Genomic DNA, 19,307 nt, shown 5'->3' with positions numbered 1-19,307 from the left:
GATTTTTTTTAATCATGTCTAGTTTTTTCTAAAATATTGCAGAATGAGTGGAAGTTTCTGGACGATTTTTTTCTACATTTGAAATCTGTCAGCTTGATCTGATTCTATTTGCTGTAGATGCTTTTGGATAGCTGTTAGGATATACTGTATAAGCAGACTTTACCTTTCCTGGATATAATGGTGGTTTGCCAAACTTATATAATCGCCTTCTTGTTTCAAGGAGGGGGAGCTATGCTGCTCAAAGGCCTCCAGCTCCTCCTTGCGTGCACTGACTGCAGTGAGCCCCAGTCTTGCATAAGGATTCTTCCTAAAGAAGCAGTCCCAACAAAAATGTTTCTGTGCCATATCCACATAGTACAATGTTGTGTAGTTAGTTCTTGTTCACTTGTGAGATTGGTATTGGCTCCATTATGGTCCTACCCTGGACCATGTGATTGGCAAACAGACTCTCTTAAACCTATTGTAGTATATGTTGAATCAGAACCCACTTTCTCCATTCACTCCAATAAGAACCAAATTGATGCTGTGATTGAATAGAGAGCGTGCTCCCATCACATGAGTAGGAGCGCCAATCACATAGTTCAGGGCATGATCAGAATGGAGCCCATAACTGGCTTCTAAAGGCACCAGTAAAAAAAAAACAAGAAAAACTATACAACAAATACAACATTGTGAACTATGGAGGTGGCTAATAGGCCACACAAATAAAAACTTTTTTTTTTTTTTGCTGGAAATGCATGCTAATGTCAAATCGAGAAAGATAATACCCGTATTTTTTGCTGTATAAGACGCACTTTTTCTTCACCAAAACTGGGGGGAAAAGTCGGTGCGTCTTATACGGCGAATACACCCCTATCGCGGCGGTCCCTGCGGCCATCAACGGCCGGGACCCGCGGCTAATACAGGACATCACCGATCGCGGTGATGCCCTGTATTAACCCTTCAGATGCGGCGATCAAAGCTGACCGCCGCGTCTGAAGGGAAAGTGACACTAACCCGGCCGAACAGCCCAACTGAATAGCCGGGTTAGTGCTTACAGGACACCGGGGGGGACCTTACCTGCCTCCTCGGTGTCTTCTCCGTTCAGGGATCCCCTGTATGGCCGGCGCTCTCCTTCTTCGTCATCACGTCGTCGCGTATGTGCGTCGGCGTGCGTAACGACGTGATGGCGGCGACGGAGAGTGAGGATACCCGGCCGGCAGCAGAGATGTTCCGGAGCGACGGGGACACGGCGACAGCGATGGAGCGACATCCAGGGCAGCGGTGACGGATCCGGAGCGGCGGGGACACGTGAGTATTACCTCCTATGCAGTGGTCTTCAATCTGCGGACCTCCAGATGTTGCAAAACTACAACTCCAAGCATGCCCGGACAGACAACGGCTGTCCGGGCATGCTGGGAGTTGTAGTTCTGCAACATCTGGAGGTCCGCAGGTTGAAGACCACTATTGGGTTCAAAATCTTTATTTTTTTAGATTTTGCCCCTAAAAATTGGGTGCGTCTTATACGCCGGTGCGTCCTATAGGACGAAAAATACGGTACTTTGTACACTTATGGAGGGGGACCTGCAGAAAGCTTTGCTGGTTTCCTTTTTTTTTTTCCCTTAAAACACAACATTTTCCAAAATACCTTTACTCCTGCTTGTCCAGGTGGTCCAGGGTCACCAGAGGATCCCTGAAAAAAAAAAAAAAAAAAGATTGTAGAATTTAAAGCAAACCCCTCAGATCCAACAACATTTTTTTTATATATCACTCAGTACCTAATCCTGACCATGTACGTCTAATTTTTATGTGTCTAGCACCTTTATTTAATTTTTTATTACACTTTTAATTTAGCTCACTAGTCTGAATTCCTCTCAAAGGGAAGGGGCGTGGCCTCACTGTGCAGGTCTCCGCCCCCTCCCTCAGTATGCTGTCTGCTCACATCTCCCTTAGCATTAGCAAGACTACAACTCCCAGCTTGTCCTCACTTATAGTAGCGGGACACAAGCTGATAGTGGGAGGATCAGTGAACCCTGTGCTCACAGCTGTCAATCAAGGAAGTGTGTCCATGACGTAGGTGATGATGCATGGACACAGCAGGACTAGTATGTGTCCAAGCAGGCAGGGGGGGCAGTTGTTTGACTGGCTTTTTCAATATGAAATACTGGAAATTTTCTAATAAAAGCAATTGCAAAACCCATTGATTTTGTATGCTTTACAACATATCAAAAGTTTTTGTATCTGACAGTGCCCATTTAATGTATATTTTATAGTTTAAAACATAGTTAAAAAAATCACAATAAAAAGCAGACAGAGGCCTTCACTCTACTTTTTTTGCTAAAATTGCAAGCCTCAGGAGGAATGAGTGACAATCTTGCAGTGTTTCCGAACCAGCCATTGTATTAAATGCTATACCTTGTATAATTTTACTGCAAGTCCCCTACTTAACCCCCTTTTATTGGCTTGTGTGTTCTGCATGGTGGCTCAGTGGTTAGCAGTGGTGCCTTGCAGCCCTGGGGTCCTAGGTTTAAATCCCACAAAGGACAACATCTGCAAGGAGTTTGTATGTTTTCCAAAGTTTAAGTGGGTTTCCTTTGGGTACTGTGCCCCCCCCACTCCAAAAACATACTGATGAATTTAGATTTTATGCCCCAGTAGGGACAAGGACCAATTTGAGTGTACAGTGCTTTGGAATCTGTGTATGATATATAAAGAATTACTATTATTATTGTCTAGCTGGGGGCAAGTAGACTAAAATAAATAGCTTTCCATGTAATGCATAGACGGAGTCTTGTAGAAGAACCCTTATAGCTCAGTGCATATAATTATTGGTTTAAATTTTAATATGTATGCAATAAAAGTCCTATTAATGCCTTTTATTAAAGTAGCAATCTAAGGGGTGCACAGCCTGATAAAATATCACTGCTAACAATTTTTTCAGGCTATGTACCCCTTAGATTACAATTTTGGATCCTGCTTTGGGGGCACTGTGACTACTATATATGTAGCTGTTGATTTACACTTTTATTAAAGTAGTTTTTCCTCAAAGGGGTATTCTGGTGTTTAAATTAATTCCAAAATAATACTTACCTACCTCTGTCCTCCTGCAGCTCCTTATTTAGCTTCGGTTGTGGTGCTCACCTTTTGCTTGTCTCTTTTGTCTGCTCCCGAAATAAGAAGTTGTAGCAGAACCTACCTGCTCCGCCAGTCGCTTGCTGCTGTGATGTCTTATCTCAACCAGTGATTAGTTGAGCGGGAAGGTCGAGCGCTTATCTCTTTACTCAGAAGCAGGTAGAAGAGATAGGCAGTGGGAGACTGAAAGAAGGCGCAGTGGGAGCTATAGTACGAATATCATTTTTTTGTCAACAACCCCAGCAATATATTAATAATTTTTTAACATCAGAATACCAGAAAAAGTACTTTGAAGGCATTAATAGTATAAATACTATTAATGCCTTCAAAGTACTTTTCCTGGTATTCTGATGTTAAAAAATGATACATATTGGCCCAGGAAAAGCTATCGTATCTTTGGATCGTGTAGTTTAACGCTGCCCTGGCATCACAAAGTGATACATCTAACCACCCTGAGTCATGCACAGGATCTATACACCCTGCACCCTAGTCAGTAGCACTAGTGGCTGCCACATAAATATTGTCATGCACGAAAAAGTATAATTTCCATCCATGAGCCACCACCACACAGTAGTCCCAGAAAACCCTTTTAAGGGTGTACTCATACGGACAGGATTTGCTGCATATTTGATGCTGCAGGTTTTACGCTGTGTTCAATCATTTAGTTTCATTGATATCTGCGGCATCAAATCTTCAGCAGACCCTTCATGTGTGAATGTACCCTATTACTTTCAACTAGATACTTTGCTATTGAAAATAAGAAAATAAGCTTGCACTCACCGTTCCTGCAGGTTTGATATTACGATCATACTGTGTGGCAGAGAGGTTAAGGCGATGCGCGGTATTGTTTTGACCTCCCCTGCCACAGGGAATGATTGTGATATGAAAGCTACAGGAACGGTAAGTGCAAGCTTATTTTCTTCTTTTCAATATGGTTTTGTGCTACACTGCACTTTAAAGCTCTGCACCCCGTTGGTAGTGATTTTTCTATTGTACCGGCCACTGTTTTCTGCTCCTAGCTGATTATCTGATTAGCCGGCACCTGCATAGTGTGATAATTGTGCTCTCTGTTTCCTTTTCTACCTTGATAAGATTTTAGATACTTTGTTAGGTCAGGACAATGATAACACAAATGTAAAAACATGCCTTGGTTCCAACAGTCCCTGGTTTGCCAGAGGGCCCCATTCTTCCTTCACTGCCCTGTAAAATAAAATATACCATTACTTTGGTGCATTTTATAACATCCTGAAACATCAAAGCAAATAAAAAGCAGAAAATTAATATCTATACACTTATGCAATTTTGTTAAGCAGGGACATTCAGGAACATTCATACACTAAAGAAAAGGTAGACCACTCATACATTCATTTTTCTTAGTACAGATGTAGCAAGATACAACTATGGCATAATAGTTCTCCAAGGAAATGTAACATCATAACTATTAGTGATGAGCAGCATTGCTCATATTCGAATTCACAATATTTCGCGAATATATAGACGAATATTCATCCTATATTCGCGAATTTCGCGTATTCGTTATATTTGCATATGTGAATATTCGCATATTCGCATATGTGAATATTCGCATATTCACGTTTTTTAGGAAGAAAACACTGAGGGGGTGGGCATCTTTACTATTGGTTGCTAGGGATGTTGTTGATAACCTCTGACAAGTGTATTTGCTTCATTATAATTGGCCCACAAGTGAAAAGAAGGAATATGCAAATATTCACATATGCGAATATGCGCATGTACGAATATTCAGATATGTGAACATTCACTTATGGGCATATGTGGAAAAAAATGAATATTCGCAATTTCAAATACATAGCGAATATATGTGCAATATTTGTGAATTCTCAAATTTGCGATATTCGCGATAAAAAATCGAAATGCAAATATTCGCGCCCAACACTAGTAACTACATCCCCATACTATTAACTTTTTTGGAACTTCATTTTGGGTTCCTGAAATGTATAGCCATAGTCAGCTAAAATATGCCCCAAAGTAATAAGTCACAATGAGGGGGAGATTTATCAAAGTTGTCTATTTCCCGTATCAATATAGACCAACCTACATAGCGCAAGGCCGGTCTATTGTATGCCTAATTTATCAAAAGTCGCACGGCTCTTGATAAATTCTGCACACAGACTTCGGGATCTACGGTTTAGACTGTATTTAAACCTGCTTCAGTAAGGTCTGACATTTCTGTGTACTTTCATCTGATGCAAATCTTCGCTGAAAAGTCGCTATTGATAAATTCAGCACCAATGCATTTTTCAGTCTAAAATAGCCTAGAATGCATCATGGACTAAAAATTCTCTAAAGCAAGAGTCACACGTATTTAGACTGCGACTTTTTGTGCGACACTTTTAGATGGGAAAAACCAGTCTAAATCCATTGATAAATCTCCCCCATTGGGTACTTTGAAAGGGTTGGGATTTGAGGGTATAGGTGCTTTAAGGTCTTTGCCAGTGTTGTTACTATTACTTTTACCCATGTAGACCATGTATCAAATTTTAAGTCTCTAGCATAAATTTTCATTCATTTTATACACAATATTACTCTTTTGTTCAGAATTGTACAAAAGCACTTACAGTATAAGTGTAAAGTTCTAGGTAGCAATTCGAGAATGTGGGGGTCATCTACTTCCGGAATATTAAAGTACGAATGTATATATCATGTTTATTATTTTATCATTTAGGTAGTTTCAGTATGCATAAGAAGTTTGATTATTTACCTGAATTCTATAGCAAAATGTCCAGACACCTAGAGCAATTGAATGCTTAAACAGCAAAGATGAACATAATATAGTAAAAGAAAGCAAAACTAATATTAAGCCTTACTGGATCTCCAGGAATTCCAGGTGGCCCAGGTGATCCTCTAAGTGCCTGTTAAAAAAATATATTTCAATAATTAGGATAGATTCATGTTTTTTGTTCGTTTAGTTGCAGAAGTTTGAAGGGTGAAGCGGCGCATGCGCCATAGAGTAAACCTGACACGCGAGCAGGGAGGGGGATTATGCATATGGCGCCCACCCGGCCAAAGATGATATAGGGGTGCCCGTAGCTCCGCCCATGCCCCAAAGACCTGTTTGTTCAGTATCACCCGCACTACAAACCTGATGACAGATTTCTTTTAATTATAGTACACATACACATCATTTCCTGTTTGATGTTAATTATAATAGACACTATGCCCCGATATTAATTATAATACTCACCTATAGTGGCTACGAGTTGCATGTGTGGGTTGGTATGACAAATGTTGTAGTCCCTGATTTGTCACAGAGTCCCTCTGTGAAGCCCACAATGTACATTTCAAATGAAATTGTTCCCCTTACACAAAGCCAATGAAAAAGACTTCTGAAAGCCAATGTTTTGGTGAAAACCTTTTTTCAGTTTTTTCATTTTCGTTTTTTTCCTCCTTACCTTTTGAAATTCACAACCCTTTCAATTTTCCACCTAAAAATCCATATGATGGCTTATTTTTCGCACCACCAATTCTACTTTGTAATGACATCAGTCACTTTACCCAAAAATGTACAGCGAAACAAAAAATTTAAAATTTAAAAAAACAAAAACAAACGCCATTTCGTAAATTTTGGGGGCCTCCGTTTCTACAATTTTTTCAGTAAAAATGACACCTTCTCTTTATTCTGTAGGTCCATATTAATTGATTAAAATGATACCCTACTTACCATATATACTCGACCCGAATATAAGCCGACCCGAATATAAGCCGAGGCCCCTAATTTCACCCCAAAAACCCAGGAAAAGTTATTGACTCAACTATAAGCCTAGGGTGGGAAATACATCACCCCCCTATGTCATCTTCCCCCCCTGTCATCATCCAGACCCCCGTCATTAACACCCCCATCATCATCACCCTGTCATCATCCCCCCTTCATCATCCCCCTCCTTCATCATTACCCTGTCATCATCACCCCCTTCATCATCACCGCCTGTCATCATCCCCCCCCTTCATCATCACCCCCTGTCAATCCCTCAGTGGTCTTCAACCTGCGAATCTCCAGATGTTGCAAAACTACAACTCCCAGCATGCCCAGACAGCTGTCCGGGCATGCTGGGAGTTGTAGTTTTTCAACATCTGGAGGTCTGCAGGTTGAAGACCACTGAGAAGGGATTGACAAGCGGAGGGTTCACTCGAGTATAAGCCGAGGGGGTGTTTTCAGCACGAAAAAGCGTGCTGAAAAACTCGGCTTATACTCGAGTATATACAGTATATAGGTTTGATTTTGTCTTACTTCTGGAAAAAATCATAACTACATGCACGAAAATTAATACATTTAAAAATGTCCTTTTCTGATCCCTATAACTTTTTTATTTTTCTGCATATGGGGATGTATAAGGGCTAATTTCTTGCACCCTGATCTGAAGTTTTTATCGGCATAATTTTTGTTTTGATTGGACTTTTTAATTGCTTTTTATAATTTTTTTTATGGTATAAAAGGTGACCAAAAATACGCTATTTTGGACTTTGTAATTTTTTTTTACGTGTACGCCATTTGCCGTGCGGTTTATTTAGCGATATATTTCTATAGTTCAGACATTTATGCATTTATTTTTATTTACATAGTTTTTTTTATGGGAAAAGGGGGGTGATACAGACTTTTATTAGGGAGGGGGTTAAATCACATTAATTAACACTTTGGGGACTATAACATTGTACACACTGATTTCCTACACTGATCACTGCTATGCCATAGCATAGCATTGATCAGTGTTATCGCCTCTCGACTGCTCCTGCCTGGATCTCAGGCATGGAGCAGTCATTCAGCCATTTGGACAGCGAGGAGGCAGGTAGGGACCCTCCTTGCGTCCATCACCATGGTGATCCCGATCAGCCCAACTGAGCTGCCAGGAAGGTTTCACTTTCACTTCAGACACGGCAATCAACTTTGAGTTTGCGAAAAGACATGTGGGAGACAAAATGTATGGAGGAAGGCGTTCTGGTCTGATGTAACTAAAATTGAACTTTTCGAGCATCAAAGAAAATGCTATGTCTGGTGCAAACCAAACACATCACATCACCCAAAGAACACAATCCCCAAAGTGAAACATGGTGGTGGCAGCATCATGCTGTAGGGATGTTTTTCAACAGCGGGGACTGGGAAATTGGTCAGAGTTAAAGGAAAGATGGATGGTGCTTAAATACAGGGATATTCTTGAGCAATACCTTTACCACTCTGTGCATGATTTGAGGCTAGGACAGAGGTTCACCTTCCAGCAGGACAAAGACCCAAAACACACTGCTAAAGCAACACTTGAGTGGTTTAAGGGGAAACATGTAAATGTGTTGGAATGGCCTAGTCAAAGCCCAGATCTTAATCCAATCGAAAATATGTGGTCAGACGTAAAGATTGCTGTTCACAAGCGCAAACCATCCAACTTAAAGGAGCTGGAGCAGTTTTAGCAGGAGGAATGGGCAAAAGTCCCAGTGGAAAGATGTGGCAAGCTCATAGAGACTTATCCAAAGCGACTTGGAGCTGTGATTGCTGCAAAAAGTATTGACTTTAGGGGGGTGAACAGTTATGCACATTGACTTTTTCTGTTATTTTGTCCTATTTGTTGTTTGCTTCATAATAAAAAATGTTAAAAAAATCTTCAAAGTTGTAGGTATGTTCTGTAAATCAAATTATCAAAATCCTCAAATAATTCCAGTTAATTCCAGGTTGTGAGGCACAAAAATATGAAAAAAGTAAAGGGGGCTGAATACTTTAGCAGGGCACGGTTTGTACAGTTGTAGTGGAACAGCTTTAGCTTTAAGAGAAGCAGAATTCTAGCCACAGTTCTAGTCGAACTGTGGCTAGAGAAACTGTAGAAGTTCACTCAACCTACTTCAATGGAAAATTGAGACACAACACTACGAATGGTGCTTCAAGAAAGAGTTTACCCGACTTAACAGGTGAGGAACTGAACAATGACCTGAGGCAAAATGGATCCAGTGTATTTTTAACAAAGTCCTTGTGCTGCTTAACGTCGCTGCTACCCCTTGGCGACTTGGCTCACTCCAACAGCCTTATCATGTAGTGTGAGAGGCGCTTGCTAACTTACATGCTCTCTAACTAAAGGCCACGGCTAGACTTTCCTTTAGCAGTCTTCTCAGGAATGTGAAAAGAGCTGGAAAGAAACGTGTGCTCCCCTGACTAGACTAACAAAGTAATGAGATCAAGATCCACCTCCTCCCAGGCTAGGGGGTAGGTTTGGACCACCACTGCATCTATTGGTTAGGAGCGGTAGCTGTAACTAAATTCTGCTATCTGTACATTTTGCAAATGCTACACAAACTTAGCAATAGAAAACCTTTGCACACTATGCAAGTCATGACATATTAATTGTAATAAAACACAGTTATATAAGGCCTTTAGCACTTGAAACATAATTTACTGTCCAGTTGTCCTCTCATAATAATTATAATACATGCTGTGTTCCGCTAATAAATATAATACAGACTGCACTCTCAGATATTAACTATAATACACATTATGCCCCCTAATATTGTTTATAATACACATGGTGCCTCCCCAATATTAATTATAATAAACCCTGTGCACCCAGACACACTGGATCTTAAGGAGTACCTGTCACCAAATAAAACTTTTAATATAGTGTTCCTTGTGTAATTAGCAGTCTCCCATTCACTTACTTTTAAAATTATCAACATAAATATGTTTAAAATGTAATCGAAAAAACGGCCACTAGCTGCAATAAATACAGTTTGTTTGGTCTCCTCCCGGCCTGGCAGGAGACCAAACTCAGGAAGTGCTTCTCTGCACTGAGTTTGATTGACAGCTGCACAGAGCCTTTTTGAAAGCTACAAAAAGCCTCATTGAAAGATGCATAGAACTTGAGGTCTTCTATTCATCACAGTACTGCAGTGATGTGAGGGCGTAAGTGGTCCCCTAGCAGGCTTCAGTGATGTCATGCCTGCTGGGAAACACCCACTTTTTCCTGCTGGGAGATTGCACTTTGTGAGCAAGAATGAAGGTAAGATACAGAGCTTTTTAACCCCGTAAGGACCAAGGGCGTACAGGTACGCCTTTGCTCCCTGGTACATAAGGACCAAGGGCGTACGTGTAAGCCCGTGGGAATTTCGGTCCCTGACGCATGCCGTGCAGGGACCAGACCGGATGCCTGCTGAAGTCATTCAGCAGGCATCCCGTGACAACAGCAAGGGGTATCCTGAGACCCCCCCATGTCGGTGATCGCTGCAGATCGCCGGTGAATTCACACCGGCGATCCGCAGAGATTCCGGTCATAAGGGTCACGTGTCACCTGATGACCCAGAGATACATGGTGATTGGAGGTGTAGAATACACCCCCAATCACCTACAGCGATTTCGTCACCCCCCCCCCCCCAGGAGCGCTGCTATTTGCCGGACCGTCCGTCCAATAGCAGCCGGCAGGGGAGGCGTAAATGTCCCGTTCTCGTAGCTCTGCTCGCCCACCGCGTTCAGTCAGCATATGGGCCTAGTAAAAAAAAACAGTGTCAGGCAGTACTGGAGCGGGGGCATCCTCTACCAGACCCCGCTTTACAGTATGGTCATGGCACAGAGGCGGTTCGAGGCCATTCGGAAATGCCTGTATTACGAAGATAATTCGGCATGTCCCCCCCAAGGTGATCCCGCCTATGACCGGCTTTACAAAGTGAGGCCGGTCATAGATCACTTTGGGGCCAACTTTTGGGAGGCCTACGTACCCCTCAGGGAGCTCTCGGTAGATGAGTCTCTTATCAGTTTTAATGGGAGACTCATTTTCCGCCAGTATATTCCCTTGAAGCGGGCGCGGTATGGTGTGAAGCTCTACAAACTTTGCAAGAGTACCTCCGGGTACACTTGCAAGTTTAGAGTATATGAGGGACGAGATTCCCATACTGAACCCCCAGAATGTCCCCCCACTCTGGGTGTTAGTGGGAAACTCGTTTGGGACCTTGTGCATCCTTTGCTGGATAAGGGTTACCACGTGTACGTGGACAACTTTTATACCAGAATCCCTCTCTTCACATCCCTTGCCGCCACGTCCGCTTGTGGGACTGTGTGGAAGAACCAGAGAGGCCTCCCTCTGAATTTTGTTAAGACACCTATGCCCAAAGGTGAGTCCTGTGCCCTTACCCATGAAAAGCTGTTGCTGGTCAGGTATAAGGATAAAAAGGATGTCCTTATGCTGACCAGAATTCATGGTAATGTCAGCTCACCTGTCCCGGTCCTCAAGCCCGATTGTATTCTGGACTACAATCTGTATATGGGGTGAGTTGATCTCTCTGATCAAGTCCTCAAGCCATACATGGCCATGCGGAAAACACAGGTATGGTACAAAAAAGTTGCGGTCTACTTGGTACAGTTTGCCATGTACAACTCTTTTGTACTGTCCCGGTATGCTGGCAACACCGGGACACTCCTCCAGTTCCAAGAAGAAGTCCGAAGGGCCCTGATCTTTGGTGACTGGGAAAGAGCAGGCCAGAGTTCCCAAGGAACTGGAAATATAGGTGCCAATATCGTCCCAGGCCAACACTTTCCACGTTAGGTCCCCCACACTGGAAAGAAGGGACGATCCCAGAAAAAATGAAGAGTGTGTAGCAAGAGGGGGATACGGAAGGACACCACCACTCATGTGACACTTGCCCTGATTATCCGTGCCTCTACATTAACCCCTTAATGACGAAGGACGTATATTTACATCCTCCTCCGGCTCCCGCGATATGCCGCGGGTCACGCGGTGTCCCCACGTCATATCGGGTCGTCCTGGCGGCTATCAACGGCCGGGACCCGCGGCTAATAAAGGACATCACCGATCGCGGTGATGCCCTGTATTAACCCTTCAGACGCGGCGATCAAAGCTGACCGCCGCGTCTGAAGTGAAAGTAACCCGGCTGTTCAGTCGGACTGTTCGGGACCGCCGCAGTGAAATCGCGGCCTCCCGAACAGCTTAAAGGACACCGGGAGGGCCCTTACCTGCCTCCTTGGTGTCCGATCGACGAATGACTGCTCCGTGCCTGAGATTCAGGCAGGAGCAGTCAAGTGCTGATAACCCTGATCACAGGCGTGTTAATACACGCCAGTGATCTGTGTAAAAGATCAGTGTGTGCAGTGTTATAGGTCCCTATGGGAGCTATAACACTGCAAAAAAAAAGTAAAAAAAAAAGTGTTAATAAAGGTAATTTAACCCCTTCCCTAATAAAAGTTTGAATCACCCTTCTTTTCCCATTTTCCCATAAAAAAAAATAAAACTGTAAATAAAAATAAAAATAAACATATCTGGTATCGCCGCGTGCCTAAATGTCTGAACTATAAAAATATATTGTTAATGAAACCGCGCGGCCAATGGCGTACGCGTAAAAAAATTCCAAAGTCCAAAAAAGCGAATTTTTGGTCACTTTTTATACCATTAAAAAATGAATAAAAAGTGATCAAAAAGTCCGATCAAAACAAAAATGGTACCGATAAAAACTTTAGATCATGTCACAAAAAATTAGCCCTGATACCGCCCTTTACGTGGAAAAATAAAAAAGTTATAGGGGTCAGAAGAGGACATTTTTAAACGTATAAATTTTCCTGCATGTAGTTATGATTTTTTCCAGAAGTACGACAAAATGAAACCTATATAAGTAGGGTACCATTTTAACCATATGGACCTACAGAATAATGATAAGGTGTCATCTTTACCGAAATATGCACTGCGTAGAAACAGAAGCCCCCAAAATTACAAAATGGCGTTTTTTCTTTGATTTTGTCGCACAATGATTTTTTTTCCATTTCGTCGTGAATTTTTGGGTAAAATGACTAATGTCACTGCAAAGTAGAATTGGTGAGGCAAAAAATAAGCCATAATATGAATTTTTAGGTGTAAAATTGAAAGGGTTATGATTTTTAAAAGGTAAGGAGGAAAAAACGAAAGTGCCAAAACTGAAAAACCCTGCGTCCTTAAGGGGTTAAAAACTGCTTCAGGGAGTATCACACTTCCATGGAGTACTACATTTTCCCTCTTCATTTTAATTTCCCATAATTTGACCCCAATGTACCAAGTCCAGAGTACATTCCGGATTTGAACCCCATAAACCACTAAATTGCCCCAAAAAATCTTTTATAAAAATAAATAAATAAAATAAAAACCTGATAAGACCTCTGGGGTATTTTTTCCAAAAATGGATCATGGGTCACTGAGTCACTATCATCGGGGACTTTTTTATGTTGCCTCAAATTGAGGCAACAGGTTAGGGACGGCCACACACATCACATTCCCAGAATGATGATTCAGAGCAAAGGGTTTGGGGTGGGCATATTTTTTAGTTTTGGCTATGCTCTGGGTCATCATTCTGGGAACATTACCTGTTTTGTGATTTTGTGATCTGTGCCCCATTTTAGTAACTTACCCCATGTAACGCTCCTTGAGGGGGGGGGGGGGGGGTCCCACTGTTCTGGCTGCATAGGCAGCTACGTAGAAGCTCAAGGCCCCTGACTGCGCTCCTGCTCTTCCAAGACTGGTGTGCACTCACAGAGCTGTGTACGCCCAGATATGAGGTATGCCCTTTCCAAAGAAATGTACTTACAAATTTACGGTGACATTTTCTCGTTTTACTACTTGTGAAAATGAAACATTTGGGGGAACCTCAGCATTTTAGTGTAAAAAATCTAATTTTTCCTTTTCACATCCCACTTTAATGAACATTTATCAAACACCTGTGTCGTGTTAGGGCTCACTGTACTGCTTGTTACATTCCTTTAGGGGTGTAGTTTCCAAAATAGTATGCCATGTGTTTTTTTCCTCTTTTCTGGCACCATAGGGGCTTCCTAAATGTGAAATACCCCCCATTTCAGCAAAATTAGCAAATATGACTCCTTCTCTTCTGAGCATTGTAGTGCGCCCGCGGTGCACTTGACGTTCACACATGGGGTATTTCCATACTCAGAAGAGATGGGGTTATACATTAAATTAATTTACACATCCAAAGTCGTCAAACACTTGTGAGGTGTTAAGGCTCACTGCACCCCTTGTTACGTTCCTTAAGGGGTGTATTTTCCAAAATAGTATGCTATGTGGGTTTTTTCTTTGCTGTAAAATTTGCAAATGTGACTACTTCTCTTCTGAGCATTGTAGTGCGCCCGCAGTGCACTTGACGTCTACACATGGGGTATTTTCATACTCAAAAGAGAAGGGGTTACAAATTTTGTACCCCTTGTAAAAATGTTAAATTTGGGGGAAAACCAGCGCTTTAGTTAAAAAAAGAAAAATTCATTTACAAAAAGTCGTCAAACGCCTGTGGGGTGTTAAGGTTCACTGTACCCCTTGTTACGTTCCTCGAAGGGTGTAGTTTCCAAAATAGTATGCCATGGGTTTTTTTTTTGCTGTCCTGGCACCATAGGGGCTTCCTAAATGGGACATGTCCCCCAAAAACCATTTCAGCAAAGTTTGCTTTAAAAAAGCCAAATGTGACTCCTTCTTTCCGGGGATTTAAGTGCGCCCGCAGTGCCCTTGATGTCCACACTTGGGATATTACCATACTCAGAAGAGATCGGGTTCCAAATTTTGCAGGCATTTTCTCCTATTATCCGTTGTAAAAAATTTTAATTCAAGGGAAAACCAGCATTTTAGTGGAAAATAAAAAAATAGTTTTTTTTTTTTTTTTTTTTTTTTGCGGTTCTGGCTCCATAGGGGCTTCATAAAAACCATTTCAGAAAAACTCACTCTCCAAAATCCCATTGTCCCTCCTTCCCTTCTGAGCCTTGTAATGCACCTGCAGAGCACTTGACATACACATATGAGGTATTTCCTTACTCGAGAGAAATTGGGTCACAAATTTTAGGAAGATTACTCTCCTTTTACTCCTTGTAAAAATTCAAAAACTGGGTCTAGAAGAACATGCCAGTGTAAAAAAATTAAGATTTTGAATTTTCTCTTTCACTTTGCTGATATTCCTGTGAAACACCTAAAGGGTTAACACACTTACTGAATGTAATTTTGAATACTTTTAGGGGTGCAGTTTTTATAATGGGGTCATTTGTGTATTTCTAATATGAAGGTCCTTCAAATCCACTTCAAAACTGAACTGGTCCCTGAAAAATTCCAATTTAGAAAATGTTGTGAAAAATTGGAAAATTGCTGCTGAACTTTGAAGCCCTCTGATGTCTTCCAAAAGTAAAAACATGTCAGCTTTATGATGCAAGCATAAAGTAGACATTTTGTATTTGTGAATCAATATATAATTTATTTGGAATGTCTATTTTCCTTACAAGCAGAGAGCTTTAAACTTAGAAAAATACTAAATTAAAATTTTTTTCATCAAATTTTTGAATTTTTCACCAAGAAATTATGCAAGTATCGACGAAAATGTACCATTAACATAAAGTAGAATATGTCACGAAAAAACAAACTTGGAATCAGAATGAAAAGTAAAAGCATCCCAGAGTTATTAATGCTTAAAGTGACAGTGGTTAGATGTGCAAAAAAACACTCTGGTCCTTAAGGTGAAAATGGACTTGGTCCTTAAGGAGTTAAAGCTCTGAATTTTTTTAAGGGTGGGAGGGGTGTTAGGAGTAATTAGGAACATAGAATGAGTTAGTTTAGGAATGTTTATTAGGTGACAGGTATTTTTAAATATAACACACACTATTTCCCATGATATTCAATATAACCTACCAAACCTCATATAATAATTTATAAGACACACCGTGTCCCCTGATCTAAATTATATTACACACTTTGATACTGACAGTCATTATAGATTCCTAGTTTATAAGGTTAAAAAAACACAAGAGCCCATCAAGTTTAACCTAAATCCCTACTGTTTTGATCCAAAGGAAGGCAAAAAAAACCTTAGACACTCAGGGGGAGATTGATCATTCAAAGTGTACCCTACTGTTTTTTTACCACGGTTTTTTCTGTCTAACTTTTTCCGTTGCAGCGTGTAATTTATCATAAGTGTGTGCTGTAGATGATAACTTCCCCGACGCTTTGCACGGGCGGGAAAAGCTCTAGCTTACGAGGTTTTGTGCGTGTACTTTTGGTCGGCGTACTTTAGCACCTGGAAATTGGAATTTGCGCAATTTTATGCAACTTATTTTAAAAGTCGCATATGATAAATAAGGGTGCACTGCATGTCTAAATCGGAAATAGGTGTACTGCTACTCAAAAACGTAGGAAACGTCTACTACAAAAGTCGCACAAATGTTGCTATTACATGACTGTGACATCACAGCACCAATGATAGACAGAAAATAACGTTTATATTGAATGATAAATCTCCCCCACTGTGCCACCTGAACAAAATCAGGCTACAATGTGCACAATTAAAATGATTATTATACACAATGTGCCCCCTTGAAATTATAATACATACCATACCCCTTGATATTAATGATCATACTCACCATGCTATAATGGTAGGGGACAAGGATATGCAGCCCTAAAATATCCCCGCTCCACTGTTCCTACCCACTTGGAGTTCCCACCCATACAGTGGCGGCCCCTGCTGAGCTACGGTTCCTTCCTATTAACTTCGCTACCACTCCTTGGTGACTTGGTCAGGGCAAAGTTCGGGGAGAACATGCATAGAGTCAAGAAACAGAAGACCCAAGTAACTACAGCATGTGTAAGATTCAGAATAAAAACAATCACAGGTGTCTGTCTCTAGCAGAATGCTTTTTTTAAAAAAAATCTGTCATCACCAAGGAAGTGTGGAACTATAACGCCAAGCATGATTGGCCTGGTGTCCCAGCCTCCTGTTAGGGTAACCATCCCTGCTGTCAGTTGGTAGTCATAGCCATAGCCATTACTACTCAAGTGATGCTGAAACACAGCTAGGTAAGTGAGTTACACATGCCCCCTGAAATTCATTATAATATACACAATGCCCCCAATAAAAAATTTTAATTCACTGTGCCCATATAAAAATTTTCAAAAAATTTGCCCGAATATTAAATTTAATACACTGTGCCCCTTTTCTAATTAATTGTAATATACTGTGCCCTCCGAATCAGTGTTACCACACTGTCCATACTGTTCTGGTTTCGGCTAGCCAGGTCTGATGTAATCATGCTGCCTGCATCTCACAAAGCGCTCTAAGTGATGCAGGGAACTAGGCCCTCCATACACCACCAGGGGCTGTTTTTTTCTTCTTCATTGTAAGTGCACTAAAGTCTCCCACTTGATTCCCCAACCAAGCTGTTATTTTAACAACCAGTTCCAGAGAAATGGAGAGAACAAGCCAAACCCCACCCCATCTGAATAAGCCTGCAGGTATGGAAACACATTGAGGGAGATTTATTTAAACCTGTCCAAAGGAATAGTTGCTAAGTTGCCCGTAGCAACCAATCAGATTGCTTCTTTCATTTTTCAGAGGTCTTTTCAAAAATGAAAGAAGCAATCTGATTGGTTGCAATGAGCAACTGGGCAACTTTTCCTCTGGACAGGTTTTGATAAATCTTCCCCATAATGACTACTGACTGATGCGCAGAGAATTTTTTTTCCATTGCATGTTATACAAATCCATGTTGATTCTTACCTGACATTCAAAGGCACAGCACTGTACAAATATAAAAGAAATATATTAAAAATTATGTTTTATATTTCAATTATAAAACATACTGTATATGCAAAATCATGATAAATATGATACAACACAATTAGATAACTTAAAACATACCGTGGTCTGTGTATCTTCGATCTTAAAAAAAAAAAAAAAAAAAAAAGAATTAAATAAACACAAAGTACTGTACCACTACACGGTACCACTACTACCATCTGCTCACTTTAGATGGCATGTCAGAACTGAATAGATATAATTAGCTGGTGGCATCATTTGCCAGTTTCTGTCTGTTTCCTTCATTCTGAAGCTGTTGCCCAGTAAAGAAGCCATTATGGAATAAAGGCTATGTGAATGATGCATGCTCTTTAATTAAACTTGTGTTAAAATGGTTATCCCCATTCCGGTCAGATATGGCATATGCACAGGATATGTCATAAAAGTCTGATAGATGTGGGTTCAGCTTTGGGACTCAAACCTTTCTCTATGACAAGGTTTCCCTTGCCCTGTCCAGCCCTAGGTGGGATTCCAAAACAGCTTGTAGTGTTTGTTTGCTCACCTCCCATTAATGTCTATGAGAGTTATGTAAATTGAGTAAGACAACCCGCTAAGCTTCATTAGAAATTCCGGTCCCTGCCACGCGCGACAAGGCCCGATGGAATCACAAAGACCCTTGATCTAGAGGTAGATGCGACCTGAGGTGGGACATATATCTTTCAGCTAATTATGACATATGTCTATATCTCTGTCCCGTGGAGACTTACCATCTTAGTTAAAATGTGTTTTACTGTAGCTTGATGTCCTTCAGGGCTTTGACTATTAGGTTTTAGATAGTGACTGTATCTGGGGTCTGAGGCAATCTCAACCAAGCGATCACCCTATAAAAAAATTAACAAAGTTTACAGTTTAAAATTTACACAGAAATCTTACATTTTTATAGTTTGATAATTTTATATAATTTAATAATTTAACAGGTTACTATTTAAACCTATCCTACCTACCCATGCACATTTTCAAAAAGATTTAGTGAAATTTGAAATATTTCATAAAATTAAAAGACTCCCCTATTTCTAATGCTTCCATGTTGGGGATGGCAGAGTGTAAGGATGCCCAAATTCTGCCCTTGTAAAACTTCTCAGGTCACCTTATTGTTTGGTGCACTTTATAGTTACAAAAAGTCTTATTTCTTACGAACTATGATATATCATACAGGGGTGCTGGTATACAACTGAAACTGTATACAAAAGTAACAATGTCAGGTTTATTTGTCATTGAAAGGTACACAACCACAAAAATCTGAACAAAAAAAAAATCCTCCAAAAGGTCCTTAAAGGGGTACTGTCACATTGGGCAGGGGTAGAGTGAAGCCCTAAACTTGCCCACACCCTCTGTCCCTGCCTACTTGCGCACACATCCTAAACAACGGGCCCCCAACCAATGAAGACTGTCCCTTCCTATAATACGTGCAGGGACATTCAAAAGTCAAAACAATAAAATAAAATATGGTAGGTGTCGGGAAACAGCTGGAGGCACACAAAACTAACAGAAATAAAACTAAACACACACACAGCCAAATCATAGTCAAAACTAGCCGAGTCAGAAACAGGAGATTAGCGAGGTACCGATACACAAAAGCAGAAGAATAGTCACAAAGC

At 41.0% G+C, this 19,307-nt stretch overlaps 1 protein-coding gene across 1 annotated transcript in view; it reads right to left on the bottom strand.

Moving 5' to 3' along the window:
* LOC130274546 (collagen alpha-1(VI) chain-like) overlaps positions 1-19,307 on the bottom strand; it is a 133,656-nt gene that overhangs the window by 100,410 nt on the left and 13,939 nt on the right. The window contains exons 5-10 of the mRNA XM_056522987.1: positions 18,417-18,530; positions 17,773-17,793; positions 17,632-17,652; positions 5,958-6,002; positions 4,258-4,311; positions 1,628-1,672 (exon numbers count right to left, since the gene is read on the bottom strand). Of these exons, the coding sequence (XP_056378962.1) occupies positions 1,628-1,672; positions 4,258-4,311; positions 5,958-6,002; positions 17,632-17,652; positions 17,773-17,793; positions 18,417-18,530 (300 nt within the window). The remainder of the gene's footprint in view (positions 1-1,627; positions 1,673-4,257; positions 4,312-5,957; positions 6,003-17,631; positions 17,653-17,772; positions 17,794-18,416; positions 18,531-19,307) is intronic.

Source organism: Hyla sarda, chromosome 5 (genome assembly GCF_029499605.1).
Source record: "Hyla sarda isolate aHylSar1 chromosome 5, aHylSar1.hap1, whole genome shotgun sequence".
In the NCBI taxonomy this organism is placed as follows: domain Eukaryota; kingdom Metazoa; phylum Chordata; class Amphibia; order Anura; family Hylidae; genus Hyla; species Hyla sarda.
The sequence above is the reverse complement of the archived record's forward strand: the minus strand, read 5'-3'. Positions and strand labels throughout refer to the sequence as shown.